The sequence below is a fragment of the Barbatula barbatula genome, assembly GCF_947034865.1.
Source record: "Barbatula barbatula genome assembly, chromosome: 19".
NCBI lineage: Eukaryota > Metazoa > Chordata > Actinopteri > Cypriniformes > Nemacheilidae > Barbatula > Barbatula barbatula.
Genome location: NC_136782.1, coordinates 22,071,174 through 22,089,021, shown reverse-complemented (window position 1 = coordinate 22,089,021; position 17,848 = coordinate 22,071,174). Strand labels below are relative to the sequence as shown.

General features: G+C 37.4%; 1 protein-coding gene across 12 annotated transcripts in view; it reads left to right on the top strand.

The window, feature by feature from the left end:
• The first annotated feature begins 9,447 nt into the window (after positions 1-9,447).
• The window catches only part of LOC306908488 (NACHT, LRR and PYD domains-containing protein 3-like), a 316,456-nt gene continuing 308,055 nt past the window's right edge, over positions 9,448-17,848 (top strand). For 2 of the 12 annotated variants that reach the window (XM_079481401.1, XM_079481393.1), the window contains exons 1-10: positions 9,563-9,679; positions 10,885-10,941; positions 11,353-11,431; positions 11,704-11,817; positions 12,088-12,201; positions 12,472-12,585; positions 12,857-12,970; positions 14,203-14,298; positions 15,019-16,827; positions 17,515-17,688. In XM_079481401.1, the coding sequence (XP_079337527.1) occupies positions 10,893-10,941; positions 11,353-11,431; positions 11,704-11,817; positions 12,088-12,201; positions 12,472-12,585; positions 12,857-12,970; positions 14,203-14,298; positions 15,019-16,827; positions 17,515-17,688 (2,663 nt within the window). In that variant the 5' untranslated portion in view covers positions 9,563-9,679; positions 10,885-10,892. Of the gene's footprint in view, positions 9,680-10,059; positions 10,162-10,308; positions 10,416-10,884; positions 10,942-11,311; positions 11,432-11,703; positions 11,818-12,087; positions 12,202-12,471; positions 12,586-12,856; positions 12,971-14,202; positions 14,299-15,018; positions 16,828-17,514; positions 17,689-17,848 lie in introns of those variants that run through there. The other 10 variants (XM_079481399.1, XM_079481398.1, XM_079481397.1 and 7 more) reach the window with 10 other exon arrangements.

The window sequence follows — 17,848 nt, the reverse complement described above, 5'->3', positions numbered from 1 at the left end:
AAGTCAAATGTGTACATCAGATATAACATATCCACTCTCAAATGTTCTATTGGTTACTTTTATGACATCATAGGTCAATAGGTTACAAAAGCACTGACTGCTCCACTACACGTTTGATATTGTCATTTTACTCTAAAGTACATGCTGCAACTCTTGAAATAGTTATAATTTTTACCATAAGTCAATTTTTTATGGGTTTTCCCATAGAAACATGATTCGCTTTAAAAACGCTTAAAAAGATTGCCGTTTCGATGCAGAACGAGATGCATTATTCAAAGCACAACGAACTCAATCCAACACTTTAATTCGAGTTTATATAATTGTGGTGGTTTCACACCTATTGTCCGGCAAGAAGATCGTATACAAAGTAAACAGAGTAAAACTGTTTAAAAGATAAATGGCCGAAATTTTTATTTTATTTTTGTTCTCTTATAAATTCCATTAATTCCTCCAGATTCGACATGAAGTTTTGCTGGCCATTTGGCAACAATGGCTAGAACAAAGGGGATCAAACTTCTCACTCTACGCAAAAAAACTCTTTAAATACAAGCAACCTAGGCTTAGGAAATCAAATCAAATATACATAACGAAATCTGAATAAATACAATTAGACAAGACAAATAAATAAATAATCAAGAAAAGACGCTTTATCAGTCTGTGACGCATCATACTGTGACAGTACAAATATGGGACTTGAACACCCAATCTCCCTTTTGTTTGTTCATATGTGACCTCCATGGATCAGCGTACCTTAAACCTCAGGTATCTTAAACAGCACATAAGTGTGGACTTTTAATAAACTTGTGTATTTGTTTGTTTTTAGTGGGTGTCTGTAAAATACAAATTACTAAATTAAATTGCCGTTGTTGAGGTCAAATATGTGACATTGCCTTAATCTAACCCCTTCACTACCAAAAGACTTATTTTACAAATCTTCATGTTGGAATTCCAAGAGTGTCCGATTGGAAACTAAAGTACCTATTGCTTTAGGTAATTTAAATCATTGAGGCCGCATGACTGGTTTGTTGGGGTAGTAGTGTTTTAATGTCTCACATCAAATAATTAGATGAGTGGGTTTCAACCAAGTCAATCTGGCACAGCTGATTCAGCTCTTGCAGTTTCTACTAATGAGCTGAATGAGGTGACAGTTTCAAGCAATAGTTCACCCAAAAATGTCACCATTGCCTTGACCAAAGTTATTTTTTACTCACTTGGGTTGACCGTTTTTGGGTGAACTATTCATTTAACGGGTACTCCAGGAAATTGTCTTGAACTACTAATTCAGATTTTACAATACAATCCAGTCTGTTCAGTAAGACCTGGGGAAGAGTTATATTATAATGACAACACATTAACAATACTTCACACTTGAACAGCAAAAAATGTATTCAAATAAGGGCTGCATCAATACGATTAAAATAATTACTTCTAAGTTATCGGTTATGGTTTGTCATGTGTCACTAAAGAAATGCACAACACAACTCAGGCAGAAATCTAACAACAGGGGCCCAAAATTGTGTTTGTCCAAAGAAACATTGTGTTTTCATAAATATGAAGAATTCAGCACCATGAATAGTTCTTAAATACTGTAAACATCCCTCTGTGCACACAGATGGTGATATTATATTAACTTAACATACATAAAAGAAAATTTTGACTTATTTCATTAAGTATGTTCATTAAGCTTTTTCATGTTAAAATGGAATCTTAAGATTCTAAAAATATATTTTATATCTAGCTCACTTAGCTCATCCTGCAGAATCTTTTTTTTAACCGTAAGGTTCACATAACATTTTTTACATCAGTGGGAGGTACCAATATCCAGTCAGGACCAATTTCTGCAATCATCTGATGAACAGCAGCTGTTCCTTTATAATAATAGATGCAATACTGCTGGTTATTTAAAGCCCTTAAGAGTCCATAAGTCTTACAGGACTAAGAAGAAAACTTGTCAATCATGGGTAGGTTTAAGAAAGGGCAAAGACAAAAAAGGACAGATGTATGGGCACAAGCTGGAGGAAAGGAAGCTGTAGTGTTTCAGCTATTAAAAGCTGGAATTCTAAACAGGGACCAGGGATATTCATCTGACATATGGTCAGATGTATCCATTGCTTTATTTGGTGAGAACACCAGACAAAATCGGCACTGGTTATGGGTTATATGGGCCGAAAACCGAAACAAGCGAGATAAGAAAACTGGAGCCAGGATACAGCATGACAAACGAAGGTAAATATTGTTTTCTGCCACTATAATTATATAATCCAATTGCTGTCTCCAGTGGACCTGAACAAATTAGGACACTTTAGTTGTGGCCAAACTTATTTTTTAAGCAATAATTCATTAATTTGTTTTAAGAATCTTACAATACCCGGTCTCACCTTAAACAAAGGATCATGGACTGTGTCTGTAAGGAATACACTTTAAACCTTTTAAATATAGTATCCATTGATTTAATTTAAACAAAGCATCATGCATTAACCATGGACATAGTGATTACAGTTCAAAACATTTTTTTTCCTCACCACACTTTTATATACATTTGTACTATTTATTTCATTATTTTGATTCAAATTAATTTATATTTAATATACACTTACTGTTCAATCTGATCTTCCATAGACAAAGTTATGAATTGGAAAGAGGACACAGAGGGAGATATTGTCCAAACTAACATGGACTTTGAGCAGAACAGCGGGAATTTAAAAACAAAGAGTGCAATGGATGAAAGAGATCTAAACGACATTGGCCCAGAGGATTATACTGTGGACCTGGAAGTACGTAAAACGGGGAAAGATGCACAACAAAAGGGAGACTCTGAGGAGAACCAAGTGGAATTGGAAGAAGAGATTGTAACAGATAAGAGATCTAAATCACATTGGCCCAGAGAATTCCAGTGTGGACCCGGAAGAAGCAAGTGAAACGGGCGAGGATGCACAACGGGGAGATGTTTGGAGGACAGTACCGAAGGTGCGTAAAAAGTTTACCATCACCCTTGTTAGAAAAGAATGGCACAAAATAAGACCTTCAATAAGTTCCACAAAATTAAGGCCACCCTGGACTCACTATGTGTATAAGGCATTTAAAACCAAAAATCCCTGTTGCACTCTCTCTTTTAAATATCAGAACATAAAAGCTGCCCACAGCAGGAAAAGAAACAGTCCATATTTACACATTGTGGCTGTTTGCAAATTCCCATCATGCCACGCAAAATATAACTTCAGCCTGGAAAACAAGCCAAACAGATTGTGCAAAATTGTGAATTTACTTGTCAGTCAACGTGGAGAAATAAAGCACAAAGTTAGTGAGAGAAAGTTTAGGCCAGCAACAAAACTCAAAAGAGGAAAGCTGGCTAGAGCTATTATGCATGGACCCAGCCACCATTTCTATAAAACACTAAAAACCACACAAAGAGCAGAACTTTTGTCTGGTAATATGTCCAGCTGCCTCAACAGGAATGTTTTGAAGGTTATCACATCGGAAGTTAGGAAAAAGAAGCAACTGCACACTGATGTGTTTCTGGAAATGCATCTCCTCCAAGGCTTACTAAGGGAAGTTGACACCAGATATTTCAAATTACCTGGATACATCCAGCATTTCAGCCTGGACCCTTTTGGTGTTCATATGTCCACTGAGCTTGGAATGAGTGTTCTTGTGGCGCACTTACGCATGAGGCTTCCTGTGTCATGAAGACTACAGGAGTCAGACGCAGGATTTGACAGGTTTATTACATACAGGGAATAGAGCATTCGTAGCAACAAACACTGCAACTAGCAATAATTCGTTCACATGCAGAGAGATTAATAAACCTCTGACGGAGCTACCGTCACAAAAGTCCCGGGACTGAAAGTCAAAAAATTGATGTGAAATCTCCTCCAGAAAACAAGAACAGAAAAAATCCAATGAATCAAAGGCAGAAAGAGCAAGGGTGGAAATGCACACGCTGAGGTTTGAGCAAGAAGTTCTGTAGAGTCCTCCGCTGTGTATAAATCCAGAAAGGTCAGTGTCTGTAGCCAGCGACTCTCTCTGGTGGGTTTGTAGCACAGCAAAAGATGTCAGGTTCGTTGTCAAATAGATCTGTCGTTTCCTCCGGAATTGACGCACCCGCGAACACCAGGGCATAAGACGTCTCCGAAAGAGCTCAGCAGAACAAGGATATCCAGCCAAGAGAGGAGGTAACGGTCGCTGAGGACAGTAGATAAAGGAACCCCACCACACCCCGGAAGTGCGCTAGGACCTGGAGTATAAAGGTGAGACAAGGTGAGTAACAGGATACACAGCAAAAAACTAGGAAGTCCAGATAGCTCAAAAACTAAGAAATAATTCTCTCAAAACAAGGAGCAAGACAAGGTGAGTTTTAAAACACTAAAGGTCTGACAATGGGCAAGAGGAAAAACACAGTATATAAAGGAACCGGAACTAATGAGTGAATGAGAAACCACCCGTGTGCAATGCTGAGGGAGAGGAGATACCAGGTGAGGGCAATTGACTAATAAACAACTAAAGTGAAACTAACGGAAAAAGAAACACGCCAGAATCAGACACGTGATAGCAGTCAAAAACCACATCACGTGCCAGAAAAACAAAAGACAAGAAAACACAGACAAACATAGGGAGTGCTAGACCCGAGACCTGACACTGTGTCCCTGTATCTCGATGCAACTGGAGGAGTGGTCTCAAAAATTGCAGATCAACCAAAGCAAGTATTGTACTATGCACTCACTCTTCCAGGAAGGGGTCGTGATGCACCCCCTTTGCCAGTGTGTGAAATGCTGTCAAATGATCATTCCGTACCTCCAATTACATTTTGGCTCATGTAATTTACAATGCATCTGTCCAAATACACAAAAATTCACATCCACCTGGTTGAGACGGACTATAGTTGGGCTCTCATGTAAAGTGTTCTGATAGCTTTCAACGGGGACAAAATCACATCCTACCTGGAAAGAGCTTTTGACCTTTGCACAGGCAGAAAAACACAGGACAACATCAAGCCTTACACTGTGCTGCACAAATGTTCCTGCTCCCTTTCATCAAAGAAAGTCAGACAGGCAATACCAAAGCAAACCGATGACCAAGGGCTGAGAGACGTCGTCACATTTGCATTTGCTAGACTGCAGAATGCCTGTTCACTGACTGAAACGAAACGCATCTTTAGAGCACTGTGTACAGTCCTGACAACTCCACAGAGCAATGAAAATGTCAAGAAAAGCCTGAAAAATCTTGAACATATAATTGCTACACCCCAAGAAGTGAAACTGGATACAACCATGGAAATTGGTGACCGGGAAAAATGGGGCTGTGAAGACCAAACAAATGCTACTACAACTGTCGGCAGCTCACCATTCATACCATATTTCAGAAACATACTAGAAGAGGCCACAGAACAGGCAGCAAGTGAGACATCTTATCCTGAGGACAACAATCCATACTTTTGTCCCGGTGTCATCGATGTGCTCTTTGGGCATTACCTTGCCATTTTTCCTATGTGGAGTGGTTTACTGATAGGTCATCCACAATTTGCATCACATGGTCCAAAAGACATGCCACAAACACAAGTACCAAAAACAAGAAACATAACTGCCATGTTGAAAAGTGGTTTGGATTGGTCAAACATACCATCCTGAAATCAAAGAAAAAGTTCAGACCTGGAACATTCATCCGAAAAATGCATTCCTCCCTCCAAACAAGGTACACTGAGCACATAATTCAACACAACCTTTCAGAAAATCTATTGCTAAAGCCTCTTCCACCAATGGATATCCGTCATTCTCAGGAAAAATGGATGAAAAGGTAAACCAAACAACGGGTAAAAAATCTAAATACTTTTCAGCACCACAGACCATACCAGTTCCACAGAAAACCCAGAAGTGTAAAAAGGCCCTGAAAAAGAGCCAGGCAACAGGTTCAAAATGGAACTATAGAACTACAGAGAAAGATGTAGAAAATGAGGTAAGACTTTCCTTAATTAAATGTAGTATACAGGTTTAGAAGTTTACATTTATGTCAAGTAATTAAAAAAGCAAATGTTAGAACCATTCTGAGGTCCCCTGATGAAAAACTGGAGTACCTGTTACATCATACTGCGTTCCAAACATTGGAGCCCGATAAGTGGTTATTTGGAGAGGTATGTTGATCAGGAATGAAATTTGAATGCCAAAAAGAGTAAATGTATGTGCAATTTACAAACTGATTTAAATTGTTGAATTATAATTTGCATGTTTGTACTTTCAGACTATTGATTGTTATCTTAGAGCAATTCTTAATGCAAAGGGTGCATCTGCAAAACTGTACTTGCTCTGTCATTACACTACTGGTGCAATTATAAATGGCCCAAGAGAGCAGATGCCACGACAAGGACTCCGAAAAGTGAGTGCACAAACACACACGCCTGGTGTATTATATCTGTGGGAATAGTATAGGTGTAATGATTTTAGACTACACGAACTGTATATTTTATTCCCTAAACCTTAAGATCATAGACAAAATTTAGCTTTTTAAAGGTTTGTAAAATTGTGGTTCAGTATGATTTATAAAAAAGAAATTGCCCATGGGGACTTCAATTTAGGTCCCCACATTGACAAAAGTCCCCATTGGTTGGTGTTCATTCAGGTTTAGGTCCCCACCAGGTTGTTAAAACAATGCCACACTCACATAAACACATTAATGGTATTTTTGAATGTCATGCAGGTTGACTTTGAGAAATATGATGGAGTAATCACTGCTGTCAATGTGAACAATAACCACTGGAGGTTTGTGGTAAGTACAAGATAAATATCTAGACATGAATACATTCCAATAGTAATGTTTCTGCCAATAATTATGTATTGTCTTATTTTAGTATCTTCATGCTGTATCAAAACAAATATTTGTGGTTGACCCTCAATATGGAAATGATGAACTGGAGACAGCCACAGAGGTGTGTGAAAAATTTGGGTATTAGCCTTTCAAACAACCTGTAACTTTTCTGCACTGTTATGACATTTGACAGTGTGTTTTTGTCTATTTGGGACTTTGCTTAAAACATAAATCCCCCATTGTATTTCTCCAACAAAAGGGAGAACTTTAAAATGAGGAGAAATCAGCATGGAAAAGAAGACTGGGTAGACACCAAATGGCAGCCTGCATCAATAAAACATACTTTTCAGGAAGATGGTTGCAGCTGTGGTGTGTTTGTGATGCAGGTATTAAAAATAGTCATATACTTTTACTTTTACTGAGATTGCTTGAAATTTTCTGAGATTTCCTTGCTTTGAGTAGATGGCCAGGCAGGTTGTAGAAGACTTTCCGAAAATTCCAGAAAGCATTAATATAGATCCCAGCAGGGACTGGATGTCCTACTGCAGGAGAAATGTTGCAAAATAAATTTTACTAGTATCAGGTATTTCAACTTTTCAATGTTTTTTTTGTATTTCTTGGACCGACCATTTATGTATTAAAATGATAACCTTATCTTCATTTTAACAATTGCAGTGTCAAGGGATGAATATTGTTCTATCTGTGGACAAAAAGACAGACCTCAACCACAAAAGCACTGTGTTTGGGCAATTCATGATTTCACTGATGAAAATGAAAGTGATTGAAACATTAAACAAATGTAACATATCTTTTGTTCCAGATTCTATGTGAATTGTGCCAGAGGTGGTACCACGTAGATTGTCTCGAGATAGTGGTCCCAACAATGGTTTTGTGAAATGTGCCTATAGGTGTGTTTAATTCGATATGTATTTGTTATGCTAAATATTGTTTTGTTTCAAAATGATTGTTTTGAAATGGCTAACAGAGCTACACTGAAAATGCCTAAATGGTGTTGAATAAACAGACTGGATATCGTTTACATTGTTGTAAAGTATTTTTTGCATTAAGTGATGTTTTCAATATTAGATAACTGTCCTTGGGATTGAATCCATCATATTATAAAACCGATTTTACATCAAACAGGATAGAACATAAAATTAATCAGGATATAGGGATTAATTCATCAAGACCATTAGGTATAGAAACTCATTACTGACATTTTAAGTGAAATCAGAATATGACACAAATTGTCATGAATGGTTTCAACTTAATTTAAATTGGGTTGTTTTATTGAACAGAAGTTCCAAAAACATGAACAGTACAAGGAGCTTTAAATATGCTTGACATTTGAAGTTTTTTTCCAAAAGGCTATGGAGCTGAATAATATAATTCAATAAACCAATATAACACATTTGATACATACAACAACTAATTATGCATAAAAGAGTTGAAGTATCTTAAGAGTAAAAAAATCAATTTGGTTCAGTCTAAGTCAGTAGTTTACTTTATTTTAAAAGCTTTGAACTGGGCTGCATCATACTAATTATCATCGACATACCTACAGTTTTTTTAAAGGCATCGTAACTTAAGTAGCACTTGAAAAACTTTGTAGATCTACAGTGCTCTTAACTTGAGTAATCATAAATCTCTCAGAGTTATGAGATGACCTGAAGGATAACTGGATATTTGCACCTTAACTTCAATTACTAAATTAATAAAATAACTACGGTACAAAAATGTAATGACTGAACATTTATAAGGTAAATATAAAAAGTTATATGGACAGGTTTTTAACAAAGGCTGTATGGTGGTTGTTGCTGGACTGCTGGATGAAAGTTACTTTCCTTCGTCGTTGGAATGGTTCATATTCATGACCTTGAAACCTATTATTAATTTCTGCCTGGTAATGCCAGTGTACAATGATGTCTAAACCTAGAAACATGTAAGCTACATAATACATGAACCCTAATAAAATTTTAAAGTAAATTTGAGTTCTGTAATTAAAGTGTTGGATTGAGTTCGTTGTGCTTAGAATAATGTTCTGTAACTCGTTCTGCATGGAAACGATCATCATTTTAAATTCTATTGAAGTGAGTCGTGTGTCTATGGGAAAACCCATTCAAAAAGTCAGCGATAGGTGTGAAACCACCACAATCATATGATATCGAATTAAAGTGTTGGATTGAGTTTGTAAGGGTGAAACAAAGACTTCCCAACCCTTTTTAAAGCATCCATTCATTTGTTTCAAAAGCTATTGAACTGGATAATCTGTAATTGAAGAAAACACTGTAATCAACACAGTAATAGTATACATTTAACATCTAAGGCACAAAATGTTTATGAAATTGTTAAATACTACATGTATCACATTTTTCAACATGCTCTGGTAAGTAAAATGAGAGTCAGATGTTTTTTTTATCTTAATATAGTCTTTACCAGTTGCCATGAATGTCATGAAATTTGTAGACGGTCCCTCTGAGGCGGATGACGTCACATCATTACATAGAGGTGAACGTGTTTTCAGCCTTTTTAAAACATCAACTTCTGCAGACAACAATGTTGGATGTAATGTTTATAACAATCGGGAATAATAATAAAATGTAATTGCAAATTTTAAATGTATATTAACAAAGCTATTGAAGGCGGAAGTCCGAATATGAAACCAACTTTACCGCAGTGCCACGCCCTCCTGAGCAGTAGAAGCATCTGTCGTTCATGCAGCAGCAGCTTTAGCTGTTTGATCAACAAGATCATTTCTCTTCAGCTACAAAAACTAGAACAGATCCATGAAAAGATTCTGCACCTCAGGTGTACCTGCAGTTACTGCCAATCTGCTCCAAAGTCCAACACCAGAGACACATTTATATCTCTGGTCTATTCTGAGGTTGGTGAGACGTCTGTTAGATGTTCACTTACAGCTCAAATGTTGTCTTGTTTTAGACTAGATGTCAGGATGTGTTTCTATTAGACTCTTTTAGTCGTGATATTTTCTGCTGTGTGTGTCAGATGAACCCTGTTTACTGCTTTAATGTCAAGAGAAGATTAAAGAAGACACTTTATAATTATATCATTCGTTTGACATCATTTATATTTAAATCCTATGATTTTGTCACAACTTCATGTAGATGTGTTTATGAAATGTTGACGTATTTTAGACATTTTTATTGATATATTTTAACCAAATCGAAAGTGAAAGAGTGAGCGCAGTACATCACGTGACTCTCTCCCGGCGTCCATTTTATACACACCCGTCAAAACCGGTAAAGTTCTGTCAGAATCTGAATCAGAATCAGAACAAGCTTTATTGCCAGGTGTGCTTACACACACGAGGAATTTGTCTTGGTTACAGAAGCTTCCAGTACACAAGTAAGGTTACAAGACAAGTAACAATCAACAAAGGCAACGAAAGTACAGAATAAAAATAAAAGTTAAGCACACAAAGGTGAAAGTGCAGTGTGACAGAAGAGCTCCAGAATTTTTGTTTAGAATATACAAGTTATAAGTTTATATACATGAGTAAAGTCGCTTTTATCGAGTATTAAAGTGTTTTATTATAACGTGTAAAGTCTCTTTTTAACTCTGATGGGATCTTTTGAGGATCTAATAACACTTTAATCGAGGTAAGTGTCGAGTTCATGATGTTTTATTGCTTTTAAAACTGTTATTCAGTCGTTTATCTTCGCAAGGCCACAGAGTATCTAGAGCTTCAGTCTTCAGCTAAACTTGAGCTCAACATACAGACTAGAACTAAAACATTGTGTTGTTAGTTTTGAGGGTTATGGGTTTCTCTAAAGAACCGATTCATGTCTAAAATACACAAAAGACTTTTGCCCAGATTGTCAGTCTGGTCTTGTTGCAGTAAGTCTGTGCCAGTTTGTGCCAGTTTTCAGATTTGCTCAGTTTGTGTGTTTCTATGTTGCAAGCATCGCCAGTTTTCTGTCTTCTACAGCCACAGTGCTCGGTTCTCATATCCTCATAACTTTCAAAGCCAGTTTATTAAATATATCAAACATTTCCCAGTCAGGCATCCTACTAGCAAGAGCATTTAAACTCACCGGACTGAATGATGTTTTTATATTTCATTTTCAGCTGCTGTCATGTTCTTTTTATTGCAGAAGGATTGCACCTACATGACAAAAATCGAAGGTATATATGTGTATATATATATATATATATATATATGTGTGTGTGTGTGTGTGTATCTATATGTATGTATGTATGTATGTATGTATATCTTACATGTAAATGTGTATATATACACACACATATATATAGTGCCTCCAATTCAACTGCGGAGAAATAAACGGAGCGCTTTTTGTCACGTGGCGTTGCCATGGTGAATCGTGTTATCTTCGCTCAATTGATGATGGCTTTTTAAAGCCGCTGTGAACACGCGTAACCTCAGGTGAACTTACTCAGAGTGGATTGAACTCATTGAAACCAGCTGTTCTGAAACAGAAAACTCAGAGTAGAGATTATCTGAGTAAATCAACTCAGAGTTCATATTTTAACTCAGTGTTGCTTGAACCTCCTTATTGAAACGGGTCCCGGATCCAGAGTCCAGCTGTGTGTCTATGAAGAGTCTAATGGATCCGACATCCAACTTTAGGTGTGAAGAGACACGGCCTGATCTCAGGTATAAAACATCAATAAAACATGATTATACCTTCACATATTTGATCATTTATTTTTAAAATGAGATTGAAGGATTTTTTTTTGTTGGAAATGTTATTTTGATGATTATTAACACATGCTTACACAGAAAAACAATGAGTGCTGTATAATTTACTCATTGAGACAAATACACAAATATACAGTATATTTTTATATTAACGGTATAAATAGATAAGATATTGTTTAATACAGTAATTCAGTACAGTAATGACTGTCATGTGTTGTGTGTTATAGATCAGTAGATCAGATGAGATCAGATCCAGAGTCCAGCTGTGTGTCTATGAAGAGTGACTGGTCTATGGATCTGCCATCCAACTTTAAGAGTGGAGATAAAAGACCTAATCCTGGGTATAAAATATCAATAAAACATGATTATACCTTAACATTTAATTTGAGTTATTTTATAAATGAGATGGAAAGTTTTTTTTTTTGGAAATGTTATTTTGATGATTATTAATATATTCTTACACAGAAAAACAATGAGTGCTGTATAATTTACTCTTTGAGACAAATACACAAAAATACAGTATATTTTTATATTAACGGTATAAATAGATAAGATATTGTTTAATACAGTAATTCAGTACAGTAATGACTGTCATGTGTTGTGTGTTATAGATCAGTAGATCAGAAGAGATCAGATCCAGAGTCCAGCTGTGTGTCTATGAAGAGTGACGCGTCTATGAATCTGCCATTCAAATTTAAGAGTGGAGATAAAAGACCTAATCCTGGGTATAAAATATCAATAAAACATGATTATACCTTAACATTTAATTTGAGTTATTTTATAAATGAGATGGAAAGTTTTTTTTTTTGGAAATGTTATTTTGATGATTATTAATATATTCTTACACAGAAAAACAATGAGTGCTGTATAATTTACTCTTTGAGACAAATACACAAAAATACAGTATATTTTTATATTAACGGTATAAATAGATAAGATATTGTTTAATACAGTAATTCAGTACAGTAATGACTGTCATGTGTTGTGTGTTATAGATCAGTAGATCAGATGAGATCAGATCCAGAGTCCAGCTGTGTGTCTATGAAGAGTGACGCGTCTATGGATCCGCCATTAAAGTTTAAGAGTGGAGATAAAAGACCTAATCCTGGGTATAAAATATCAATAAAACATTATTATACCTTAATATTTAATTTGATGATTTATTTTATAAATGAGATGGAAATGTTTTTTTTGGAAATGTTATTTTCATGATTATTAATATTTTCTTACACAGAAAACCAATGAGTGCTGTATAATTTACTCATTGAGACAAATACACAAAAATACAGTATATTTTTATATTAACGGTATAAATAGATAAGATATTGTTAAATACAGTAATTCAGTACAGTAATGACTGTAATGTGTTGTGTGTTATAGATCAGTAGATCAGATGAGATCAGATCCAGAGTTCAGCTGTGTGTCTATGAAGAGTGACCGGTCTATGGATCCGCCATTAAAGTTTAAGAGTGGAGATACAAGACCTAATCCTGGGTATAAAATATCTATTAAGAACATTATTAGACATTTCATTTAATGTGAGATTTTTCTTGAGTGTTTGTTTAAACTTTCATTACATTTAGTCCCACAGCAGACGCTTTTGTTTAAATATAAAATGAGGAAGAATGGAAGCAGTCATGACAGTAACAGAACAAAATGTTCAAGTGCATTAAAAACTGAACATTATTTGCTCAGACACAGTATTTTTCTTCTATTTTGAAGAATGGACAGAGCAGAAAGGAAGTGCTGGTGTTATTGAGTCAGTTGTTTATGAAAGAGGAAAGTCTTCAGATACTTCTTGAAAACGGTCGAGCAGGATTCAGCTGCTCTGGTAGGGGTGTGCAGGTCGTTCCACCAGCGGGGAAGAGTCCAGGGATATGAGCATGAGAAGGCACCACTAGCTGTTGTTTATTAGCAGAATGCAAGCATCTGCCCGTATGTTAAGGTAAGCTGGGGCTGTGCCTGTAGTAGTTGTGTAGACGAGAGGCAGAGCTTTGAATTGGATCACGGCTGCAAGGGGTGTGATGTGCGCCCTCTTCGGTTTGCTGTCACATTCTGAACCATCTGTAGGAGTTTGATGGTGGTCTGGTCAGGAGAGCATTACAGTATTCCAGTCTAGATAGAATAAGTAGAGGAGGAATCTGCAGGATCAGGTCGTACTGGCAATGTGGTCAGTGAATTTAAACTGATCATGTATTACTAAGGTTCTTGGTTGTCGTGGAAGGGCTAATGGAAGATGAGCTGAACTGTGTAGAGAGGTTGACCCGAGTCATATTAGTCGCTGGGATAACAAGAAGTTCTGTCTTGGAGAGGTTTACCTTAATGATGCTCCCACAGAAAGAGCAGATAACTCACTGAGAGACACACGTGTGTGAACTGTACACTGTTCACTTTCAACCACATGTGTGCACACAGTGTAACTTAATGTGACCAGCTTAAAAAACAAGAACATTTCCTAGATCAGTGGTCCAATCTGCATGATTGCTCTTAAAGAGCTCGATCAACAAGCCGGTTGTTTTGGGCTGTAAAACATCTTCAGAACACCAAAAACCACGATTGTCTGCAGGAAACGGGGATGTCTGGTCACCTTAGTATAAATGAAATTATCATAATTAATCCATAGTGGTCATTTACTCTCACAGCAGTGTAAAAACTGTAGTTAACAAAGTTAATGATCTTATTAATTTTCAAGTGTCTGATTCTTGCTTTTCAATCGTGTCCTCCAGACGAATCACAACAGATCCCGTCTGTAAGAGGAGGAAGATTGATCCGTCTAAGAATCAACCACAAAACTTAAATGAAAACATGGATTCTGGTTTCAGGTAAATCATATTATTCATAACTCACCACAGTACTTCATGCAAAAAATACACATTCTGTCATTTATTCATCCCCATGTCATTACAAAATGAAAAATATAAATATAATTTTAACTAAACTTGCAATATGTTTATAAAGAAATATTTGTCATTTGATTGGTCCCTACAACAGCATTCAGTGGTACGATTAAAAGAGACAAAAACAAGACAAAGTTGTAATATTTCGAGAATGAAGTCAAAAGTAGGAGCGCTTTAGCAACACATGATCTTATTGTTTCTCACAACACATACAAAAACAATTGTTTCACTTCAGAAGACATTTTATATCCCACTGTGCTTTGAATTGGACTAATATAATGGGTGCATCTTATTTTTGGATCATCAACAATTAAAAGGAAGGGAGGAGGCGGGAACCGGCGAACATTTAACAAACTATAATAAAGTAAAATAAACAATAACACGGAAGAAAATGACCGGCATCCACCTCACGGTAGACTGCCGGCAACAAGAACATAAATACAACGTATATCCGGACCCGGTCCTCTCTCGTCATACAGTCCCGCTGCTCGTCCTCTTAAGCTCCAGATCTTCTCCGTGAGATATGCCGGACGGGTTTGATTCCAACTATCACTCACACCACATGCCCCGCCTCACGGCTCTCGTCCCGTCTTCCTCGCCACAGTTTTCTAACTTTAGTAATAATCTGTTATTTTTACTTTACAGCAATGAGTCTAAAGTTCCTGAGCTATTCAACACGTTCAGATCAAATCTGAGGAAGAAGTTTGAGTGTTTGTGTGAAGGAACATCACATGAGAGAAACCCAACACTGCTGAATGAGATCTACACTAAGCTCTACATCACAGAGAGTGAAAGTGGAGAGATCAGTAATGAACATGAGGTGAGACGGATTGAGACACAATCCAGGAGAACAGCAACAGAGGACACACCAATCCAATGCAATGACATCTTTAAAGCTTTACCTGCACAAGACAAACCCATCAGAAGTGTGCTGACAAAGGGAGTCGCTGGCATTGGAAAAACAGTCTCTGTGCAGAAGTTCATTCTGGACTGGGCTGAAGGGAAAGAGAATCAGGACGTCCACCTCATATTTCCACTTCCTTTCAGAGAGATCAATCTGATGAAGAACCAAACACTCAGTCTTCTGGAGCTTCTTCATCTGTTCTTCCCAGAGACTAAAGAAATGGAAATCTCCAGCGGTGAATATAAAGTGTTGTTCATCTTTGATGGTTTGGATGAGTGTCGTGTGTCTCTGGACTTTCACAGCAGTGTGAGGTTGTGTGATGTCAGTGAATCGGCCTCAGTGGACGTGATGCTGACAAACCTCATCGCGGGGAATCTGCTTCCCTCCGCTCTCATCTGGATCACCTCCAGACCAGCAGCAGCTGATCTCATCCCCTCTGAGTGTGTTGATCGAGTCACAGAGGTACGAGGCTTCACTGACAAACAGAAGGAGGAATACTTCAGCAAGAGAATCAGTGATGAGAGTCTGAACAACAGAATCATCTCACACCTGAAGTCATCCAGGAGCCTCTACATCATGTGTCACATCCCAGTGTTCTGCTGGATTTCAGCCGCTGTTCTAGAGAGAATGTTGAGTGAAGCAGAGAGTGAAGGAGAGATCCCCAAGACTCTCACTCAGATGTACACACACTTCCTGATCATTCAGACAAACATCAAACATCAGAAGGACTATGAGAAGAATGATGAAGACATGATCTTCAAACTGGCCAAACTGGCTTTTGAGCAGCTTGTGAAAGGGAATCTGATCTTCTATGATGAGGACCTGAGAGAGTGTGGCATTGATGTAGCAGAAGCATCAGTGTACTCAGGACTGTGCACTCAGATCTTCAGAGAGGAGTTTGGCTTGTATCAGGGGAAAGTTTACTGCTTTGTTCATCTGAGCGTTCAGGAACATCTCGCAGCTCTTTATGCTCACATCTCCATCACAAACAACAACACAAATGTGTTTGGAGCAGGTCGACTTTCAAGACCTCGGAGCAGGGTGAAATATAAATCACCAGAACAGGGTTCATTATGTGAGCTGCATCAGAGAGCTGTAGACGAGTCTCTAAAGAGTCAGAATGGACATCTGGATCTTTTCCTGCGTTTTCTTCTGGGTCTCTCACTGGAGTCCAATCAGATTCTCTTACAGCATCTACTGAGACACATGAGAAGATGTTCCTACAAGAAAGAGAAAACTATTGAGTACATTAAACAGAAGATCAAGAGCACTCGCTCTCCAGAGAAATCCATCAATCTGATTCACTGTCTGAATGAACTCGGTGATGATTCACTAGTGGAGGAAATCCAACATCATCTTAAATCTGGAACATTAAGTCAAACCAAACTCTCTTCATCTCAGTGGTCAGCTGTAGCGTTTGTGTTGTTGACATCAGAACACGAGCTGAATGAGTTTAAACTGAGTGATTTTTATAGAGGAAGAAACAAAGCTGAAACACTGAAAGTTATTAAGAATCTGCTGCCTGTGATTCGTGAATCCAGATCAGTTCAGTAAGTGTGAACAGTCACTTCACTCTTTAAACATTATTAAACAGAATTATTTTATTATTTTGAGGGGACGAAACAAACATTTGACATGTGATGTAAACGTATCATCACTGTTTAGCTAAAAAAGGTTTAACTCTCAAAGCATGACGGTGTTTATTGTAGCGGTTTTAGCTGCATGTTAAAATAGTGATGAGCTTAGCTCACAAAGTAAGAGAGCGACAGAGAGAGAGAGAGAGAGTCTATTTAGTGCTTTGGTTGGCCATGCATCCCTTCTGTAACCAAATATCAGATAAACTTTAGTTCAGTAAAGAATAATAACAGTCCATCTGATCGTCATTTATATGTGTGAAGCTCTACATTTACATTTATGCATTTAGCAGATGCTTTTATCCAAAGTGACTGACATGGCATTATCCTATACATTTACACACAGGTATCTGTAATCCCCTGAGATCCAACACACAATCTTTAGTTGTTAACACAAAGCTCTTACCACTGAGATACAGGAAAGCTCTACAAGCACAACAAATACCGTTAGTACTACTGAAAACGTTTGACATCTGCAGTACTGAACATTTGTGAGCAGAGTTCAGTGTTTTCTGTGTTAAATCACTAGATGATGAACATCATGTTACTGTATTTAAGTGAAAATCACCCAAATCCACAAGACGTTTCTTCATTTCTCTACAGGTTGAGTGAGTGTAGGATCACAGATGAAGGTTGTGTTGCTCTGACTTCAGCTCTGAGATCAAACCCCTCACACCTGAGACATCTGGATCTGTCTCATAATAATGTAGGAGATTCAGAAGTGAAGCTGATCTCTACTGTACTGGAGAATCCTCACTGTAAACTGGAGACACTGGAGTAAGATCATCTCTCTGATAGTCACACATGTACTGATTCTTAGATGATCATCTCTCTGATAGTCACACATGTGCTGATTCTTAGATGATCATCTCTCTGATAGTCACACATGTACTGATTCTTAGATGATCATCTCTCTGATAGTCACACATGTGCTGAT